General features: G+C 43.4%; 1 protein-coding gene across 1 annotated transcript in view; it reads right to left on the bottom strand.

The window, feature by feature from the left end:
• LOC119448681 (Down syndrome cell adhesion molecule-like protein Dscam2) overlaps positions 1 to 20001 on the bottom strand; it is a 251508-nt gene that overhangs the window by 19070 nt on the left and 212437 nt on the right. Inside the window, exons 13-16 of the mRNA XM_049665697.1 lie at positions 19559 to 19706; positions 19172 to 19320; positions 11057 to 11188; positions 2675 to 2833 (exon numbers count right to left, since the gene is read on the bottom strand). Coding sequence (XP_049521654.1) covers positions 2675 to 2833; positions 11057 to 11188; positions 19172 to 19320; positions 19559 to 19706 — 588 coding nt within the window. The remainder of the gene's footprint in view (positions 1 to 2674; positions 2834 to 11056; positions 11189 to 19171; positions 19321 to 19558; positions 19707 to 20001) is intronic.

Here is a 20001-nt window from a genome sequence, read left to right as displayed (position 1 = left end):
AAATAGTTCGTCGAAGAGTAATGTTCTCACTTGCGGACATCTTTTTTCTTATGCCAATAGTTTTCTCCATGACCAATTTTTCCGAGGATATTTTTTCTTACACTCGAGCTGCACACTTTCTGTAATCAACGTTACTTACTAGGACGCAACTGTGCAGCAACCGCTGAGTGCAAGTAGAAAGAGAACGCCAATGCTTTTCTCGGCAGACGTCATTATTTTATCAGTACCTTCTAAAACAATACCAGCTGAATTTTACACTAAACCGTATAAAGATTCCTTATTCTGCAACATTTGGAGCTGGTTGGTCCAACATTTCAACCATTTTTGCTACGATTTCACTTTTCTACATTACAAATAAAAAAGTGGCCACACACAAACGCATCAGGACCAGTATTTCAATACATTCCTTGATTATTAGCTCGTGGACATAAGATTGAAAATAGCTAGCCTACTACTAATTGCGATGATGATTTAACCTCTGAGAAAGGCATGATGATAGGCACATATGTAAATTGACCACAGAAGAATCGTTTGAAATGAAATTAATTTTAGGCAATCTTTTTTCTTTTCTTTTTTAAACAGAGCACTGAAGTCTAATTTCCACCGATGATAGTGAAGTGGAAAGCGTGCTAAAATGTAATCGCAATCAGAACCCTGGCGAGGTAATCAAAACTTCGAGCAAATAAATGCGCTGCCTCATGGTTCAGTGTGTATCATAGCTTAAAATTTTGTTTCTTCACGATCTATGGGGCTCATTTTGCTTATTTTAGCTTACCAAGGGTGCGCGCGTTATTAACTCTCGACCTCTCGCCAAACCCTCGGGTGTTTGCACTCCGCAGCAAGAGTATTTAATTACCACAACTTGCTGGCATTTGCGAGTTTGCTTCGAGTATTTTATATGAACTCAAAAGGAGTTGAAGCATGAATAAGGGAAATATTAATTAGGCATATAAAGATAAAAAGATCCAGTGAAAACACCTGTATAACTGGTGCTATTGAGATAGGTGGTCTCGCTGCGTTTTCTCAGAGAGCTTTCTCCAGAGCACATATCAGGAACCAAGCGCAATCGTTTGCGATCTATACCTAGAATAAGGCGCCCGTTAAAGAAACACAGGATATGAAAAATTATTCCGCAGCGCCCCGTAATGGCGTGCCTCGTAGTCAAATCGTGGTTTTGGCACGTAAATCCCCAGACTTACTCAATTTACGACACCTACTGGTGGCCATATCTACAGTCGTGAGGCAACTATGATAAAGATGGTGTCCTTGGCATGCACTGACCACCAGTTTCAACTTCTATGTGCTTTTATCATTACACCTCTGCAAGAACATTAAAGCAAGGAAAGCGAAGGCAGAATGAAGCAACTTTTTTTTTTTTTTTGCAGATACATCGTGTTGCTAGAGTACGAGAATATGCTGTTTTTTTTTTCCTGGGCGAAACAGCGCCGCAAATCTTCTATGGATATACTAGAACTTAGCACTCTGAAGCTAAACTGTTTATTGCCGTTATATGCAGTTCTGCGGTCCTTTTTTATGATCTTCTACTTTGTCAATCGTGCTCCTCGCGGATATTTGTGTGTCTGTTTTGCATTTCTTTTACTTTATCTGCTTTGAATGTGGCACACAGGGTTGCTTATCAGGTGACAAAATGCATCGCTACCAGAAAAAAGTTACCTCCACCCACCGCATGGTGTTTCCCATGAGGTTACAATTTGGAGAATATACTTACAGCTTACACGATGGAGGAAATTGCTGTGCCGTTTATTCCAGTAACATGGTGCGCCTTAAATCTTCTTTCCACAATAGCTTAGTATTTCATACTAAAGTCACTTTTGAGTGAAAGATGTGGCGCCATTGTTAATGTCAACCAGAGGCTTTACTTAGGCAAAAAATTCATCAAACTGCTCAATGTATGACTGCTGTTTGGTAAATGGTTCCAACGTGTTAGGTAATAAAATGGCTCTGCTTGAGAGTGATAAAGCTTGTAGGTAAATATTCATGTCAATTACGCTGTTTCTACGCTGTTAAGGCCTCCGTCATACGTGCAACGCATTCAAGGAGGCCAACTGTAAATACACGCCTGTAACATAGTGCTGTTGTAAAGTTTTTGTGGTATCGTGTCATATGTGCAAATACTGTTAAGTAAGTAAGGGCCGCATACAAATGGCCTGGAGAAAAAACGCGAAGTATACGGATGAACTATATTCACCATGGAAAAGGCATCATTATTCAACTTCCTCGTTGTAGGCTCGTAATATTACGTGAAATTGTGGGCTTATAATATTTTTTTAATGTTATTGCTCAAGTTCAAATTTGTCTTCTTTGCAGACATGGCTGACTAGACGTATTTCAGTTAACGACATCTAAAAATGAGACAGAATTGTCTGATAGAAAATCAAACTTTGCGCTTCCTTTCTTCACACCAATTTATACCCACCAATTCAAGTATCACATGCTTAGAAGCTCATCTAAGCTGAAGGTGGGTCGGTTTCTTCATGCTGTTTGCTAGCCCAGCCTTTGCTGTCCACCCCAACAATATCGGCACCTTCGCGCTGCTTAATTATTATGCCGGTTTGAAACGTCGGCACTAAATGTTGCGTATTTCTTTTTCACGAACGTACAGCAGCCACGAACATGCCTCTGAAAAGGAATAATATACATTCGCTCCACTTACGTTCCTTAGATGTGGTGAACTCCACAGGTGTGCTGTAGTCACTGATTCCAAGAATGTTGTCAGCGCGCACGCGCAGATGATAGGTAGTTGTCGGCAGCAGTCCACGCACCGTTGCCTTTGTCTCCAGCCCAGACACCGTGAGAGTGTCCTGCCAGAGGCCTTGCGCGCCAACAGATGTTGATACGGAGGCGGCATCCACAGGGCGGAGCAATGTAATAAGGAACCAAGGATGGTGAAAAAGAAGACGAGAAAACGTTGTTACATGTGCTGATTTTTAGGCGTTAAATGAGTCACCTTGGTTTTAGCGTTCTATTGTAAAAAAAAAAAAAAACACTGCATATGTTAATATGAACTTCTGTGTACTGAATGGGGAAACCTCTTTTACGTCAACTTAGGTCGCTGTGATGGGTCACTGGATATGTTCCACTGGGTATGTGTTGCTTTTCACAATAATCATCATAACTTATAAAACATATCGTTATCAATAACACACTCCTTATAAGATAGATGGCTAGTCGCATTAACGTCGGTGATCATGTCCAAAAGATTGATGTTCCGCCAATTTAATGTCTCCAAACAGAACCTAAAACAATTGCGTTAGTGCTGGTGCTATCTGACAAAAAAACAAGTACTGTACACATTTGTAGTTACTTTTAATGGTATACTTTCAAAAGTTTAATCGTTTTAGACAATGTAACATAAAAGATGTTACATCTGCATTAGAGAATGTTAAAAGAATGTTAATGACGTTGCATTGTTGAGCTCAGGGTCCCGGGCTGGATTGCCTTCCGCGGCGGCAGCATTTTGATGTTGGCGAATTGCAAGAAACTCTTGCATTGGGGGCACCTTAACGAACCCCTGGTGGCCATAGTTAAATCCAGGCGCCTCCACTATGGCATGTCTCATAACACAGTGTGCAGTTTAGGGACGTTAACATTTAAAGAACTGATTCAGAATCAGTGCAATGCTTTTTCAGAGTATTTTTCTGTGAATATGAATACTTATCGTAACTGAAAACCACGCAATATTACCTGCCACATTATTGTAGCCTATTAAGCCACTCGCTATGGTTCACTTAAGAAGCGTTGACAATGAGACGCTTTGTAAGTGGCACCATAACGCCACATAAAAATAAGTATAGCGTGAAATTGCACAGAATATGTATAGATTAAGAATTCAATAACTACTGAAATAAGCAGGAAGAATCACTTTGAAATTTTTCGCGTTATCATTTTTTTTTCATTTTTATTTGTTTTCTTTTATTTATCTCATTATTTTTGACACGCATTGATTCGGTAAATGGTGAAACCTATAGGCATGGTACGGTGTCAGAAACAGCTTTTTTTTTCTACATTTGGGTGGAGAAGAGCGCCTTTGGGCACTCGCACTTTTACTCCAGTTCAGCGCTTCGTGTAAGAGAGAAAAGCTCTTGAAAAAAAAAAGAAAGCTGAAATATTGTGTCGCATATCACACGGAAAGTATGTCGTATCACTATGAAACGTCAAGTAGCTAAGCCAGAATTGAAATCGGTCAAATAATCTTAGTAAAGATTTAAGAACGAGGAATAAATACGTTTTCTTCATATACACTCTACACTTTACAAGGCAGGAAAGATGCCGCTAAGATAGTTATTCGATACCGCTAAGTTTTCGTAGTATCTAATAAGACATTCGGCGATAACTTCAGCGTTCATTTAAGAAAAAAATGTTGAGATATTGAAGAAATTAAAGCTTTGAGAAGCTTATTCTGAATTTTGAAGTTACATAAATCGCCTCACATAAATATCACGTATGTGATGTGCTCAACTCAATAACCGCATTCCGACACCACTTGTCATGCGCGTAATAGAGCTCCGGACGGTGTGATTTTAAGCCCTATTTATAGTTCACCCAATATCATCTACATTCCAACGAAGGGCTTCTAAGTTATAGCCGCAAAACTTACAAATTTTCTCCAACTGGAAGCTCTTTCTCTACTATCCCGAGTGTAGGACATATTCTCCATTCCAATGGAGCAGCCACCACGCCAAAGTAAAACTACTATGCCATTTATGTTGTTAGCAGTTGCTTGAGGAATACGTATTCGTTCCTCTGATTTTTCGCAGTCGCCAAAGGAGCCCCGTTTAAACTTTTTGCTGACAAATAGCGAAGGAGCTTCATTAAAGATCTGTGATCACGTGACTGGCATGTTGGCTCTCTGTACCATTTATTTAGGGCAGAATTACAATCACAAAGTCTGCATATCTTTTGAAGGTGAGTGTCACACGCTGGAAGGAGATTTAGCGTAATAGATGAAATAATAACAGATAAAGTACGCTAAATTTGGCTTCTTAACCATAGAAATTAGACGTCATTAAAACATTTTAGATACTTTACAAATATTAGCAAACTAATTATACCAAGCTTGCCTAAAATTTAGGAACGGTTTACAAACATTATCCTAATAGTTTTCATTGATTACGGTATGCAGTACTAAACACACACGCTGAGAATACTGCTACCTAAACCTGAAATAAATTGAATTAAGAGATATAACGTGCCAAAACCACATTGTGATTATGAAAGAAGCACCGGACCTACTCCTTCGAATTCCGATACTTCGGTGCCATGAACAAAATGAATCCAGACTGCGGGGTTTCAGTCTATTGTAGTAGGTGGGGGGGTCTGCTCGATTTAGAAGACATGCTCTGGCGCTGCTCGGCGTTGGTCGGTGATGGTTCTCAAGATTAACAGTGGTGACAGCGAATTCTGCACAGTAAAGTGCTGGCGGACCTACTCAGCGCGGTCCAGAGGGCCCGTGTGGCGGCAGAGGGGCTCGGCCTCTCTGTGCCGACGTGGGAGCGGCCCACATCAGTCCCAGACTGATTCCTCAGGACCCAAATAAAGTTCTTCATACCATACGGGTCTTACGGCTTTTTCTTTCTAACACGTCAGTCTTTTTAATGACACCCTTGTTTAGTCACACTCTTGTTTCTTGTGCAGCAGTTCCGGTTGACCTCCTGAGACGACCGAGGACGAAATTCAAAATAAATCATAAAAAGAAAACATATAGTACAGTACAAAATTCACGGGTTTCATTTTAGATATATCAGCGATTAAGTTTAGTTACAATTTGAATTACTGAAGTGTCTGGAATAATTAGAATTAATTAGAAATCACTGATTACCAGGGACGAAATTCAAAACAAAACAGAAAAATGGAAAAATACAGTGCAGTACAATATTGATGGGTTTCATTAAAGATATGATATCAGAGCATTATTTTAGTTACAAGTTGAGTAACTGAAGTGTCTGGAATAATTGGAATTAATTAGAAATCACTGATTACCGCGCACCAAAGCACAGAACACCAATGCCAAGGTGCGAGCGCCACTAAGAGACACCTAAGTCAAAGATTCGGGTCGCCTATCGTTTTTTTTTAAATTATGTTGCAACGCCAGTTTTAAAAAAGAGCCCTTCAGCAACAATTCTGAACCGGTATTAGTGCATTTTATTTGCTCTAATAACAAACTCAGTTATATGCAATACTGATGCTCTTTCGAGAATAGCTTTATTTCTGTAACATTGCAACGCTACCGTATGGATTCCTGAAAAATCCAGGAATGGGTTCTCCACATTAGCTCTACATGTTAGGAGAGTTCCTCATAAAAGCGGAGCGTTTGTTGAGAAATACGGGATCGTCTAACTGTATACCAAAACTGTCCCTTTTCACATTCCACTCGCACCAAGAGCAAAGTAGTTCAGTAGAATCGCTGCAATGCTAAAAATCCCAGATTGCAGCAGCAAAGAAGCCACGAGTGAACTTCTATTACACTGTGTTTCTAATGTTTACAACAGCATGAGGGTAGTTGGCATTCCGAGCATATTCTAATTAAATCTTGCTCTTTTTGACAGTGCGAAATAGGGAGTTGTCGCGACGCCCACATTTTACCGTTATGCCGCGTTTGGATAGTCCACGTCAGCGTGAGCTTAATATTCCGACCCAGCTGTGTCCGATCTATTTAATATTTCTTTACTTCGCACTGACACGCGCGGTTTTATGGAATGTGCCACTGTAGCCAAGTTAAGGCTGATACATTGTTTCGATGGTAATCACCAAAGCCTTTATTTAAAAAATCAAGCCTGTACTTTATTCGTTTAAAAAGTGTCCTCAGACCTTTTGGAACCAATCAGGTCCAGCCAGCCGCCTCATACACACGGGAGAAAGACTTTCGCAAGCCTCTAATATACCGAATCTTTGGGCTCCCATTCTCGGCTCCCCATGCTGTTTTGGAAAATTGTGAAACATCCTTTCCATGCTTGCTTTTAATTTGCGTCCGTCTATGGAACTAAATATGGATTCCTTTTCGCAAGAGGCGACAGTAACAAAAGTTTATATGGTACACAATTTCACGAGAATAGTATTAGTTCTGAAGAAGGAAGACTAAACAAAACAACAGCTGAAACTTATATATCAGCATTCTGGTAACAGCTTTTCCTCGGGTCACTGGCCATCGCCATCTGCTATTTTTGCTCGTCAAAAAGCACTTTGCGTTGCGGTCGCTGTAACGGCGTCCAATGACGACCCTCGGGAGACATTTTGCAAAAGCTATCACTGTCTCGCGTTGCCTCGAGCTAGGAAAAGAAAATGGAATAATATGAACTAGTCTCGTATTGCTTCTTGCTTACATTGCAGGTGCACTCACTTACGATGGAGATCAAGCGAGCAGACAGGTTGAGAATATTATCAATATTATAGGATCTGGATATCAACTCTTTTCATGCCATTCTGCTGTCTTTGACGTTTATATTTAAACCTACTCACGGAGCTTCATAATTGAGAAATGTTTGACTAGATTGTATAGAATACACTACGCTGGTTTCGGATGTTGACATCTTTTCTTTCACGTTTACATCGGCCGACAATATGGCAAACAGCGTGCGATAAGCTTACTGGTCAAGAAATGTTGTTCTAGGCACTACAGTATAGAATATAAAGAATTGCCCGTATTATGGGCAGGCAAACCCTGAAACCCGAATAATAACAAATTCCTACATAATATAATAAATCATAATATTAAGCTAAAAGAAATGTTATCGCTTGGAGCAAAAGCATGCGGAGACGAATCCACAGTGCGATCACATGTTTCAGCTTCTGTGTCTTTTGTGTTACACGCCTCCGGAGCACTTACATATCCGCAACAAAACAAAGAAAAATAAGAAAAAAAAACAGAAATTCGACGCAGGAACATTTATGTTTATATTGAAGTTGTTACGATTACTCCAATAACATAACTTGTATTTCGGTGTCTCTCGTGTGTTATTTTGCACCACTGAAATCCCACGAAGGCATGACTAAATATGTGTGCAATAAACACAAAATGATTTTAGGGGATGTACGCCATATAGTAGAAACGTTTAATTCTATCTTTCTTGCTATTTATCCCTTACTTATGAACAATTGCAATTGCAATTTTCGGTCTACCACGGCACAGTGTACCTCATTCTATCATTATCGCATAACACAGTTGATGACGGGTAATTTCCTTTCTAGCTAGTTGTGGGCATGAATAAGGGATGCACACTTGCCGTTCCCTGAACACCCGTAGAACTCGAGGTGCTGTGATGTGGTGAGAGTGAGATTGCGCGTGAAATGCGAGCGAGGACACGTAGGGAAGACATGCTGTTTCAAAATCATGTAGATCATCTGAATACTGAATCACGAGAACGCTCATAAACTAGAGGTTTAACCAAACGCTACCTATAACCCGATGTCTTCGTTCATGGATGGATAAGGTCACAGAAATGCGCCGTTGTTTCAATTTGCAAATCACGGAAGACGAGAGGAAGAATGCTGTATGCTGTATACGTACTATCGACCAAAAAATGTTTGCGGACCATGGGATCTCAGAAAATGCTAAATATCCGAACAGCCTTTAAAAGTAACCAGTAAAACCGCACATCCCAATGTCCGCATATACCAGTAGAGGCTGGCATATACCAGGCTGCGTTTTGAGGCTGCGGAGATATTCAGCTTTTTAACACGAAAGTGTTTTATTCCGGGGTCCACCAAGACTTCACTGACGTATTTCCGTCACGGAAATACGTCATAGAACATAATACAAAGAAAGAAACCAGAAGAAAAAGTTCCACAAACATGCAAAATTTGGGAATCGAACCCACGACCTCTCGGTCCGCGACGATAGATCGCCGAGCGTTTAACCCATTGCGCCACAAACGCATTCGCAGAGAGCTACACAGACGCGCCTTATATATCTAACACTCCTCCGTGTACCCGCGCTCTTGCTCGGGGCGGTGCCGCCGCCTATGAGCAGAAAAGAGAAGTACTGCATTATGACACTAAAGCCCGGGATACATGGAGCGAACTTTCTCGACGAACTTCACGCGTCAAGTAACGACGCGGCGACACGACGCACGATGTTTGCTGTGTTGCAATACATGCGGCGAACGCCGCCGCGCGTTGGCCGCCGTGTTGGCGGCGGTCCCGGCCGCCCGCTTCGAACTGAATTTGGCGTTGTCCTTGTAGAATTCACTTAGTTGGAAGCAAATGACTGCGTAAACGGCTTTCGCTTAGTCTCAGGCCGCTTCGACGACAGAGTATTATGGATAACCTTGAGTAGTTTTCGAGATCGCTTCTCGTTTCGAACGCGTCTAAGCCTAGCGAAAGAAATATCCGATGCCAACGCCATCTATCGGGGAAGTCGGGAGATAGGCATGACGACAGCATGTGGCCTCTGAGATCAGAAGATTTCTGTTGAAGGTTGTTGTAGAGAGCTTGCACTGCTTGTCTGTTTCCTCGCAGATCAGCGGATATGGGATGTACAAATACAACGCGATTCCTGAGAGATCATACTAGGAACTACTCAATCGGTGCAGAGACATGCAGACACGGCAACACCAACGCGATTGCAGACGACGCGAAAAGGCGCGCGCGCGCGAAACACCAGCATGCATTGCGACCGGAACTAGTGCCTCCTGATTGGCTGTCGTCCACCGCTGCGCGCTAGACGCTTCCGGCGGCGGCGTTCGCCCGACGAAAATGTTTGGACAGGCAGATCGGCTGCGGACGGCAAATTTCTTGACGCCGGCCGTCGGACGTTCGCCGCCCGACGAAGTTCTTCGCTCGGACGCCGGTTATTCGCTCCATGTATTCCGGCCTTAACGCGCACCGACAGTGAACGCTTCGGTGGTCTCAGTACTACGACGCCTCGATGCCAGCATTCGAAGGGACGCTGGCATCAAGAAGCACTACCAACGCCACCTAGGTGGCGTTCACCGTACTCAGCACAGCGGAGCGTGGCCTCCGCAATTAGCTCTGAAAATGTTTCTGAAGTTGATCGCGGAGGCTGCAATTACGACGCGCTGTACGCGCTGATTTGACTCGGTGACGATTCAGTTACGTGCTTTGTCTTGCGCGTTGTATTAGTGTGTCAGTTACGTGCTTCGTCTTTCGCGTTGTGCTAGCGTGTGCAGCGTAGTGCAGCTTCCATATGCACGACGGTTGCTCATGGTCATCGACGTTGGTAGTCGTGATGGAGGAGACGTGCCACCAGGCGTCAGCGTGGGTGCATCAACGCCTAAGGGCGCTTTAGCCACAAAACACCAATAGACATTATATATCAATGTGCAATAAACATTACACTACTTCTGTGAAGACACGTTTCACTTTCGTGTTCTATACCGATTCCTATATAAGAGGGATCAACCACATTTTTTGTCAGATCCCTTGGTCCGTAAAATTTTTTGATCGAAAGTACATTACTGCGTACTTCTAGTGGACCTCGTTTCCATATAAGGGTATCGGTTTACGCATGGCGTCAGGCTTTAAAACGCAGAGGTGTCTTATTGTTAAGATTGCAGTGTTTGAATGTGTTGAATAGGGTAGCCTAAACTTATAGCACTATTGATGCTTCTAGTCAACCAGCATATAATTAAGTGCCACGGGAGTACTTTAGAAAGCACACAGCCCGTCTGGCTTCGTGCTTGCCACCTGTAGTGCCAACAATCCTGAAAAGCAAGATTAGCTGAAAACAATATGCACTATTTTTGTATCTGAAAGTTTCAGAGAAGAAACGCTTCATCAAGTTCATTAGGAAAATCGAGGCACTGTTTCTTTTTCATTTATCCCACACGCAACACATAGGAACAAATGCTACTTCGGCTACTTCATGGCAAGTCTAGTAGGAATCCTGCCGGCATGCTGTCTGACGCTATTGCGTTTGCACGCCAACGCGCTGGCGTCAAGGTAATGTAATGTGCTTTGCGCTACACAAACCCACTATTCCGCCCGGTAACCAGCAGCTTAACTGCGGAGTCCATTATAAAACTACCTGACATGTTTAATACGTCATCGAAAACAAGAAATGATAAGGTCGATGACTCACCGTCAGTTGTCTTCCAGTGGAGCACGTACTGCGTGATAGGTGAATTTCCCGTGAATGGAACAGACCAAGTGACTCGTGCCGTGCGGCTTCCAACTTCGCGAACATCTACGTCACTCGGAGGGTCCGGCACGTCTGTATATAGTTGAAAAACATGAGCACATGTTGCACGAAAAGTGGCGGGGAAAATATTCATGGTATAATAAAAGCAAAAAGAACGGGTAATAAAGGTCACTACTTTTACATAACTATACTTGTCTGTTTTAAAAAATGCGTATACTCTGCCCTTTTCATCTATTGTAGCTGCTATCTGGCAACAATTTTATCGAGCCTAGTATATCTACTAAAGAACGAAATCACCAGCCCTTCCCCTGTCGAGAAAATGGGGTTAAGCGTAGCTTGTCGTGTGTGTATCTGACCTTCCTGGTGATTTTCTTTCTCTCTTTCTCTTTCCCCTCTTTCTTTATTTCTCTCTCTCCCTTACTTTCTCTATCTCTTTCCCTCTCTCCCTTCATTTCTCTTTCTCTCTCACTTTCTTTCTGTCTTTCTTTTTGTCCCCGGTATGCGCCATTGAGCTTGGACCCTTTCTGCACTACCACTAGGCTCGGCCCACTTTTCGGCGTGACACCACCACCACCGCCGACACTTGTGAGCCTATAAAGCTTCGCTTAAAACGTTGCTCTTGGAGTGGTACGAACAGAATGGAAAAACGCCTCTGCCTATATGGAAACAGTACCAGCCGATTTCATTAGGTTTACTGAACTGCTGTAGCGTTTTCTGTACAAATAGCCTCAGGCGTACTTAACGAACCAGTTGTAGTAGCCGATAGGTGCAATGTGTGTCATGCACTCTAAAGTACTTGGGATCTGTATAGTGCAACCATTTGTGCCACGAAAACTTATAAACAAAACAAACGTTTCAGAAATTTAAAAACTTGGAGGACACTTAAGTTTCGCCTTTAAGAGAGGAACGCGATAGCATTCAAAGATCCCTGACTGCTTCTCACGCTTCCTTACAAGTGCACGTTATGTAACTGTAATGTTTACCTGGAAACGGTGGCCGCGAATGCTATGCACGAATGCGAGCTTTCTGGATTCTTTTTTTTTGTTTTGTTTCGAAATGTTTTGCTTGTTTCTTTTCTTTATTCACACCTTTATTTTATTGTTTAAATTCTTGTTACCAGGGCTAGGGCGCAGCACTTGCGCCCACCCGTTCTAAAGGGTAAAGCTACATCAACATCCACGTCCACATCGACAGACCTCAAACGGCAGCTGAAAAAGGGGTTTGTGTTTTAGTTTCCTAGTAACAGAATTATGTTTTCTCGTATATTCAAATTACAATCCCACGCTACCATGTCTGAAGTTTGTGTGTAAGTCGTACTTTACGAATTTTCTGACGCATTTTACTTTGAGAAGTTCAATTAGTTCAGTAACGCCTATGCGTAACGCGGAGTGTCGCCGTGATTCAGGAAGCGTGGTTCGAGATCGCCGACACCGGATTCTTTGCGACACGGGACCCTTAACGCTTTCGCGTTAATGCTACATCATGGGATTTTAGTTGCCAAAACCGCTATCTGATTATGCGGCACCGCGTAGTGGGGAACTGCGCATTAATTTTGATCACCTGGGGATCTTCAACGTGCATTCAATGCACGGTACCCGAGCGTTTTGCATTCAGCCCCCATTCTATTGCGACTGCCACGGCTGGTATTGACCCACGACCTTGAGCTCAGCCGCACAAAACAATAGCCACTGCGCTACAACATGGGTAAAGATTTCAGAGGAAGGAGGAGACGAAGAAACTTTAGCTTGGAGCCAACCTTTCCATAAAAAGGACGAAGTTGAGTTGAAACGTTCAATCCAGGATGAGTATATTCTAGTTTGACTTCTGTTCACTGTAGTCATCAAGCCTGACGGCTCCACTTAACAGCTGATAGCGCAGCTTAGCAAGAAGCCCGCTGGTCATCCTGTTTGTCCAAAGACGCGTTCGCAGTGGCGCTACCCTGAATAACTTATCCCACAGCAAGAACTCCTCGCCGTGTTTTCGATAGCATGACCTCGACGGCATGCAACAGACTACAGATACACTATCATGGCTGAATGCCCTCGAAGTCGATGTAGTGCTTGTTGACCTCATAACCAATACTGGTTTAAAATGCGCGAAGCCGCTATGACGATAGCGGCTTCACGTTTAGTTGTCGCAGGGATCAAAATGTAATGATATCAAGTTATAATCACCATTTCCTTAACAAAGTAGTTCTCTAGTATTGCCTGAACTCTTTAACAAGAACAACTTATTTTCGTAGATTGAGAATAAAACGCGCGTGCCTTCCTTAGATATCGGCAAAATAATGAATATTCTCTATTCAGAGATACTATTGATGCCCGTAGGTGTACGTGTTTGGAATAAAATTTTGCGTTGAATTTTAATGTTTCGCGAACACCCACAACTCTGTTCCTATCAGATTGCCTGGAAAGTGCTCCAGCAAAGGTGCAAGGACATAAAACCAGTGGCATCAATCTTAACTACAGTTTACATTCAACAATTATTTATCACTCCTCCGAAGGCTTATAGTTCGCAACGTCTGAGTCACATTTCATAAACTTTGCCGCGTAACTATATTGGAGGAGAAATGGTCGAGTTTTCAGGGTTTTTTTTTTTCCTTTTCTGACGTGTCCAGGCACTCTCCGCCGCCACCGCACATCCGACAGCTCTATATCACCACTCTCCGTCTACAGCTACGTTTGTTTATTTCACACAGCGGCGTGTCCGTGACAAGAGACAATCGCGCTTTGTGTCACCTACTTCCACCCTGCTATTACCTCTTTCCGCAGGGTTTGCTGCCCAGCTTCCTTTTCCCCTTTCGCAATTGCCCCAGCCACTTCCGACGATGGAACCATCCGGCCAGTGATTAATGACACAAACGGAGCGGCCCCATACCGTCGCCTCCTAGGATGTAAGTGTTGTCTTCCTTTTTTTTCTCCCCGAATAGCGTTGAGATTTCAGGAATCGTGCTGGTGCGTCGCATCCGAACGCTTTCTTGAAGCGTCAGAAACAAGCTGCAGCTGCTGTTCTGTTATTTTTCTTCGATACTTCGCACGCTTCGCTGTCGTAGTTACAAACGTAGTAAGCTCAACGCGTGGGTCCTGAAAAAAAAATGAAAAAAAAAAAGAATGGAGAGGAAATGTTCTGTGTGCTGGAAGTTTCCAGGGGAATCGTTATTCTATTACAAAAGTGGACGGGCGGATATCCGCTCAGAGATTATCTTGTACAATACAGAGCAGGTGGTCGCTGTTCCATGACGAGGTATTCCCAAATAGAGGGCGACACACAACACATTTGATCGTGCCGTTGCAGTGCCTGAACGAGTGGTCATTCTAGTTTCCATGGTGTTGGAGCTATTCATAGAAAGCGCGCTATAGATGTTTTTTTTTCCTAGACACAAGTGCCAAAAGTAATTAGAAGGACGGTGAGAAAAGTACTGCAGAGAAGGCTAGACGGAATGCATAAAATCATTCGTTAGAGTAGCCAAACAGGAACGGAAGGTTCACGGAGAGGGCCCCATAAAATGCCGGATGCTCTTGGCAGAAAGTTGACATTATTTTTTTTTTGTTTTCCTGAGATCAATAGACATACGTGTGTGAGCTATAAAGGACTTTCTTTAACTTTAAGACCATTCCTGTCCTTTCCTCTCGTGAAATAGTCTTCTCTGGTTATAGATATAATTTATTTTCTGCCGAAGTGCATTTTATCGCCCTTAACGTGATGGGCTTTTGATGTAAACGTAATGGAGGTAAAATGTGCATTCTTCTCTATCGACATCAATATGTAGAGGGCCGACATACAGGAAGCTGTAGTTCTCACAAATTTGGGGCCGCTTCAACAATAGAGTTCTTGAGCAAATTGAATACTGTATGTACTCAAACATATGCCAATACCTTTCTTTAAAAAAATCGTCAACCCTTCCACTCCTTGAAGATGGTTAACCAGCGAAGCTGAAACGTGCAGCCCCTGTGTTTATCACTGAATTAATCCCAACGGTTAATTAAAGTATTTCTCAATTATGGGTTTACACGCACATTCGTCTGCGACGGAGAGAACGACGTCACTGACGGTATGCCCCGCAATCCGCCGTTCGCCACTTGCATTTGATGTCTTGAGTTTTCTTGGCGGTGTGGTTAGCCGCCTTCGCACGCCACTGCACCTTGCGATTCTTCCAAATTAAACTGCTTCAAAATTAAATCTGTCCGTCACGTAAGACAATGAATGGCTCATACCCCCCTTAAGCAATGGCTCATACCTCCTGAACGCGGCCTCCCCATTACGACGACAGAAGAGAAGTGAAATTCTACGCTGGAATGATGAGCGGCAATGGAGCCATCTGTTGAAGAAGACAACGACGACGAACGCGGGAGCAGCGGCACGAGCGCGTGCCGAGCACGAGCACGAGTGCAACCTCAGGGGCGCCAACGAGCCAGCTGCGGAAGAAAACGACGACGCTCGAGACAATGCTGATGATGATAGCTTTCTGTGGACAGGTGACGGACAGACCCTTTTTCGTTTCGCCTAGCCATATAAAGCTTCGCTTTAAAGCGTTGCAGTTTCGCCCGAAAGGTGAAGCATCGATTGCGATAGCAAATTCATCATCATCATCATCATCATCATGATCAACCTATATTTATGTCAACTGCAGGACGAAGGCCTCTCCCTGCGATCTCCAATTATTCCTGTCTTGCGCTCGCTGATTGCAACTTGCGCCTGCAAACTTCATAACTTCATCACCCCACCTAGTTTTCTGCCATCCTCGACTTCGCTTCCCTTCTCTTGGTATCCATTCTGAAACTCTAAGGGTCCACCGGTTATCCATCCTACGTATTACATAGGCCTGCCCAGTTCCATTTTTTCCTCTTAATGTCTCCTAGAATATCGGCTATCCCCGTTTGCTCTCTGATCCACACTACTCTCTTCCTGTCTCTTAACGTTAGGCCTAACATTTTTTTGTTCCATCGCTCTTTGTGCGGCCCTTAACTTGTTCTCGACCTTCTTTGTTAACCTCCAAGTTTCTGTTCCATATGTTAGCACCAGTAGAATGCAATGATTGTACACTTTTCTTTTCAACGACAGTGGTAAGCTCCCAGTCAGGATTTGGTAATGCTTGGCGTATGCGCTCCAACCCAATTTTATTCTTCTGTAAATTTCATTCTCATGACCACGGTCCCTTGTGAGTAACTGACCTAGATAAACGTACTCCTTTACAGACTCTAGAGGCTGACTGGCGAGCCTCAATTCTTGTTCACTTGCCAGGCTATTGAACATTATCTTTGTCTTCTGGGTATTAATCTTCAACCCCACTCTTACACTTTCTCGGCTAAGGTCCTCAATGTTTCGGTCAATTCGCTCACTGCTGCAGCTGCGCTTGCTCACGCCAGCGTTTTTACAGTGAATGTCTGCGGTCATCGAGTGTGATCTATTCATGTTTGCTTGTACACGCTGACACCATGCTTGTTAATTCAGTTAGTAAGCGAATATGTCCAAGTTTATGCAGCCAATAAAACTACTATGTTACTCCGTATCGCTCTCTACTAATTTGCCATAGCAATTGATGCTTCGCCTTTCGGGAGAAGCTGCGACATTTTTTTTGTTGCTGTTGAATTCCTTTTTTTTCTTTTCCGTTCGGCTTGGATTTGAGAAAAGCTTTTTTTTCTTCTTCTTTTTACTGACATTCTGAATTTCTGGGATCGTCCAACGATCGAGGCCAGCCTAGATTGTAATAAATACGATAAAGTATCCTTACCTAATGGTATGGTATGGTAAAGCTTTATTGAAAGAGGGATGGCTCATCGACCAAGGGTAACGGAGTTGGGGAATTGGGTGATGAAGACAAGGCCAGCCACCACGGAACGCTTCTCGCACGCTGAAAAGTGGTCCGATCCTGGTGATAGTGCAGAAAGGGTCCAAGCTCAATTGCACATACCAGGGACAAAACGGAAAGACAGAAACAGAAAGAGACAACGAAAGAGAGAAAGAGAGAAAAAAAGAGGGAGAGAGAAAGAAAGAAAGGGAGAGAGAGGGAGAAAGAGCTCCGCTTACCCCCATTTTCTCGACCGGGGAAGGGCTGGTGATTTTTTATTGACACATATTGTCATACCATTCCTTTATTTTCGAAATCGTAAACAATTAGCAACCACGTATCAGTTAGAGGGTATATGAAGTTGAACCAAGACATTCTAACTCAATAAACGAGTGGGAAATTTATTCTTGTGGGCCTACGAAAACGTTTTCTTTATTTTTTGAAAAAAAAAAAGAAATCAATAAAAGAAAGAAATAAAATGATGGAAAATGATCAGGAGGGGCAACCTATGTACCAATTAAAAAAATTCACTGCCATTCATGAGTACTTAACCTCCAGCTAACATACGTCTCTTACAAACGTGCCGAAGACTGAAAAGCAAAAAAAAGAAGAAACAAAAACAATGCAAAAGACAAACAAATAAAAACCTCAAATAATTAAACGTTAATGTACGGTGATGTAGGTCTGAAGCAATATCATCTTGCAACTATGGGTACTGCTTCAAGAAGTGAAACCAGGAAATTTAGGTATTAAATATTAAATCAAGCTCCCCGACTGCATTGTGTATTGAATTTGGGGGACACTGACAAAGCCGATGCAACTTATGAAGGTACATTGTCATCTTAGAAGCCAAATTTGTCTTCGTTATGAGTGTCAATTTACAAAATTGCAACGTCTCTCTATCTTCAACGAATTTATGAAGTTGTAAACTTCACGGTCGTAAATTCTCAAAACTTTCCATTTTATAGCAATCATTTAGGACAGTTGAGAGTCCCAGAGAGCTGAAAAATACGAAATAGGAATATTTTGCTCACAGAAGAGAATGGAGTAAGGGAATTACCGCTTTTTTTTTATTACTTACCACAGCACTTGTGTCTGCGCAGGTTTGTTACATTCTACGTGCATAACGTTTCTGCTTTCAATTGTATCTTGCATCCAGCTCTTCTCTCAAGTCACTCTCCTATTAGGGTTTGTGAGGCTTGTGAATAAATATATAATTGTACGGTTCAGGCGAAATGTATGTACCATACGTGCGCTGGGAAAGGCTTAGTTCTCGCAACTCCTCATATAGCGGATGGTGTCGTGTATTCGGTGCATTGCAAGTATTCTGCCTACTGTAATGAAGAAGAGTAAGTAACCTGTGCGTCAGCAGCATCGCCACCGGCATGAGCTCGTGTTTGCTGTCCTTGGATTTACGCTTGTGACTGCTACCCGTTCGCCTACATCCGTTGCTAATAAACCTCTTAGCAACCCTATTTGTAAACATTGCGACAGCAAACTAGTGGACAGCTTACGAAGTAAGGGTAGTAGTTTTATCGACCGTAAAGACTTGTAAACATAAGCATACCCACTAAATTAACAAACATCACGTCACGCACGCACAAGCAAACATGAACACATCTCACCTCAGAGTAAATTGACCGTCGTCCCGCCGCTAGCATCCATGCGAACTAAGCCGCGAAAATACAGTGCAGGGAGGAAGGTCTCTGCCCCGCCACACATGGCTTTCAAGATACAGCCGCCCGGGCGGGAGCGCGCGGCGTAGTACGCCGCCTTTCCACTCCCTATCCTCCTCCCGAAGCCTTGCGGAGCCTTGCGGACTGGCGGGCGCGCGCGGTAGCTCGGGCAGCGCGGAGTAAAACGCCCCCCCCCCCCCCCCCCCTCCCAACCTTCCCTCCGGAGCTGTTGCGCGTGACATTCCCGCTTCCCTCCCTTACGTGCGCGAGATTGAGCCGCTATCACCGGCTCACCCTCGCACGCTTTCATTCGCACATAGAGCATACAGCGCGTGGCGTACATTTTATCGCCCCTGGACTTTATACGGAACCTCACCGCGACGGTGACACCAACGGCAGAAATGCGCCTGGAATGACCATAGAATTGCTATCGCAATAAAACGTAAATGAAAAAGAAAATTGTCGGGAACGTAATTTTACCATGCAGGTAGCCAAGGGCAGCTATTATATATAAGGCTGAGTTCTGATGAGTTACCGAACAAAAAAAGCAAACGCGCGACCAAGCAGGATTCTCTTAGGTGGCGATGTTACCTTGCACCGTGAGCTGAATGCTAGTTGAGTCTTCACCGAACTCGTTGGCTGCTTGGCAGGTGAAGACACCATTGTCTGATCTCTCCGCGTGCTGAACGGTGATTTTCGATGTCGTGACGTCACCACTTCTGTCCTCCACTCTAGAGTACCTAAAATGACGTCAAAAACACAAAGAATGAAATGGAGATAATGCCACAACGACTGCAGCGCAACTAAGACTATCTACCAGAATACGACGACAATTTCGAATTATACGACAATTTTCGGGAGGCAGCCGTTATACTCACAATAAAATTCAGCTTAATTTAAGACAACTGTGACTCTGCTGCGCTCAGGATCTCTAATGCGACCATGACTAATATGTTCGTAGTAATGAAGTTTGCTTACCGGTGGTCCTTCAGCACGTTCAGCGGGAGATTGTTCTTGAGCCAGTGGAAGCGTATGGGCGAGTCCCCCTGAGCTGGACAAATTACCTCGCTGCTCTCGCCTCGCCGCACAGACACGGTTGTGAACTTGGTGGCAAACCGAGGCGCGCCTGATACAGGATACGTAGAGTAGAGCACCAGAGGTGGATGTTAATTGGAGGCATTGAGCGAAAGATAGAGAAAGAGAGAGAAATTTCTTATAATAAAAAGCCGGGAGGGTCTGCCTGAATGAAAGTTCTGAGCTCGTACAAAAAATATTCTATTATACAACTGCTATGGATTGTCTAAGCAGCAGCATAAAGAAAATCATCACGGCTTTACTAAACAACACCCGTGTATTAGTTTACGTAATCAAAGGGTTGTCGGTGGGCTCAATCAAGACGAATCTGTTCATAGTTCCCGCAC

This window comes from Dermacentor silvarum, chromosome 4 (genome assembly GCF_013339745.2).
Source record: "Dermacentor silvarum isolate Dsil-2018 chromosome 4, BIME_Dsil_1.4, whole genome shotgun sequence".
In the NCBI taxonomy this organism is placed as follows: Eukaryota; Metazoa; Arthropoda; class Arachnida; order Ixodida; family Ixodidae; genus Dermacentor; species Dermacentor silvarum.
This window is presented reverse-complemented; position numbering and strand designations above follow the sequence as displayed.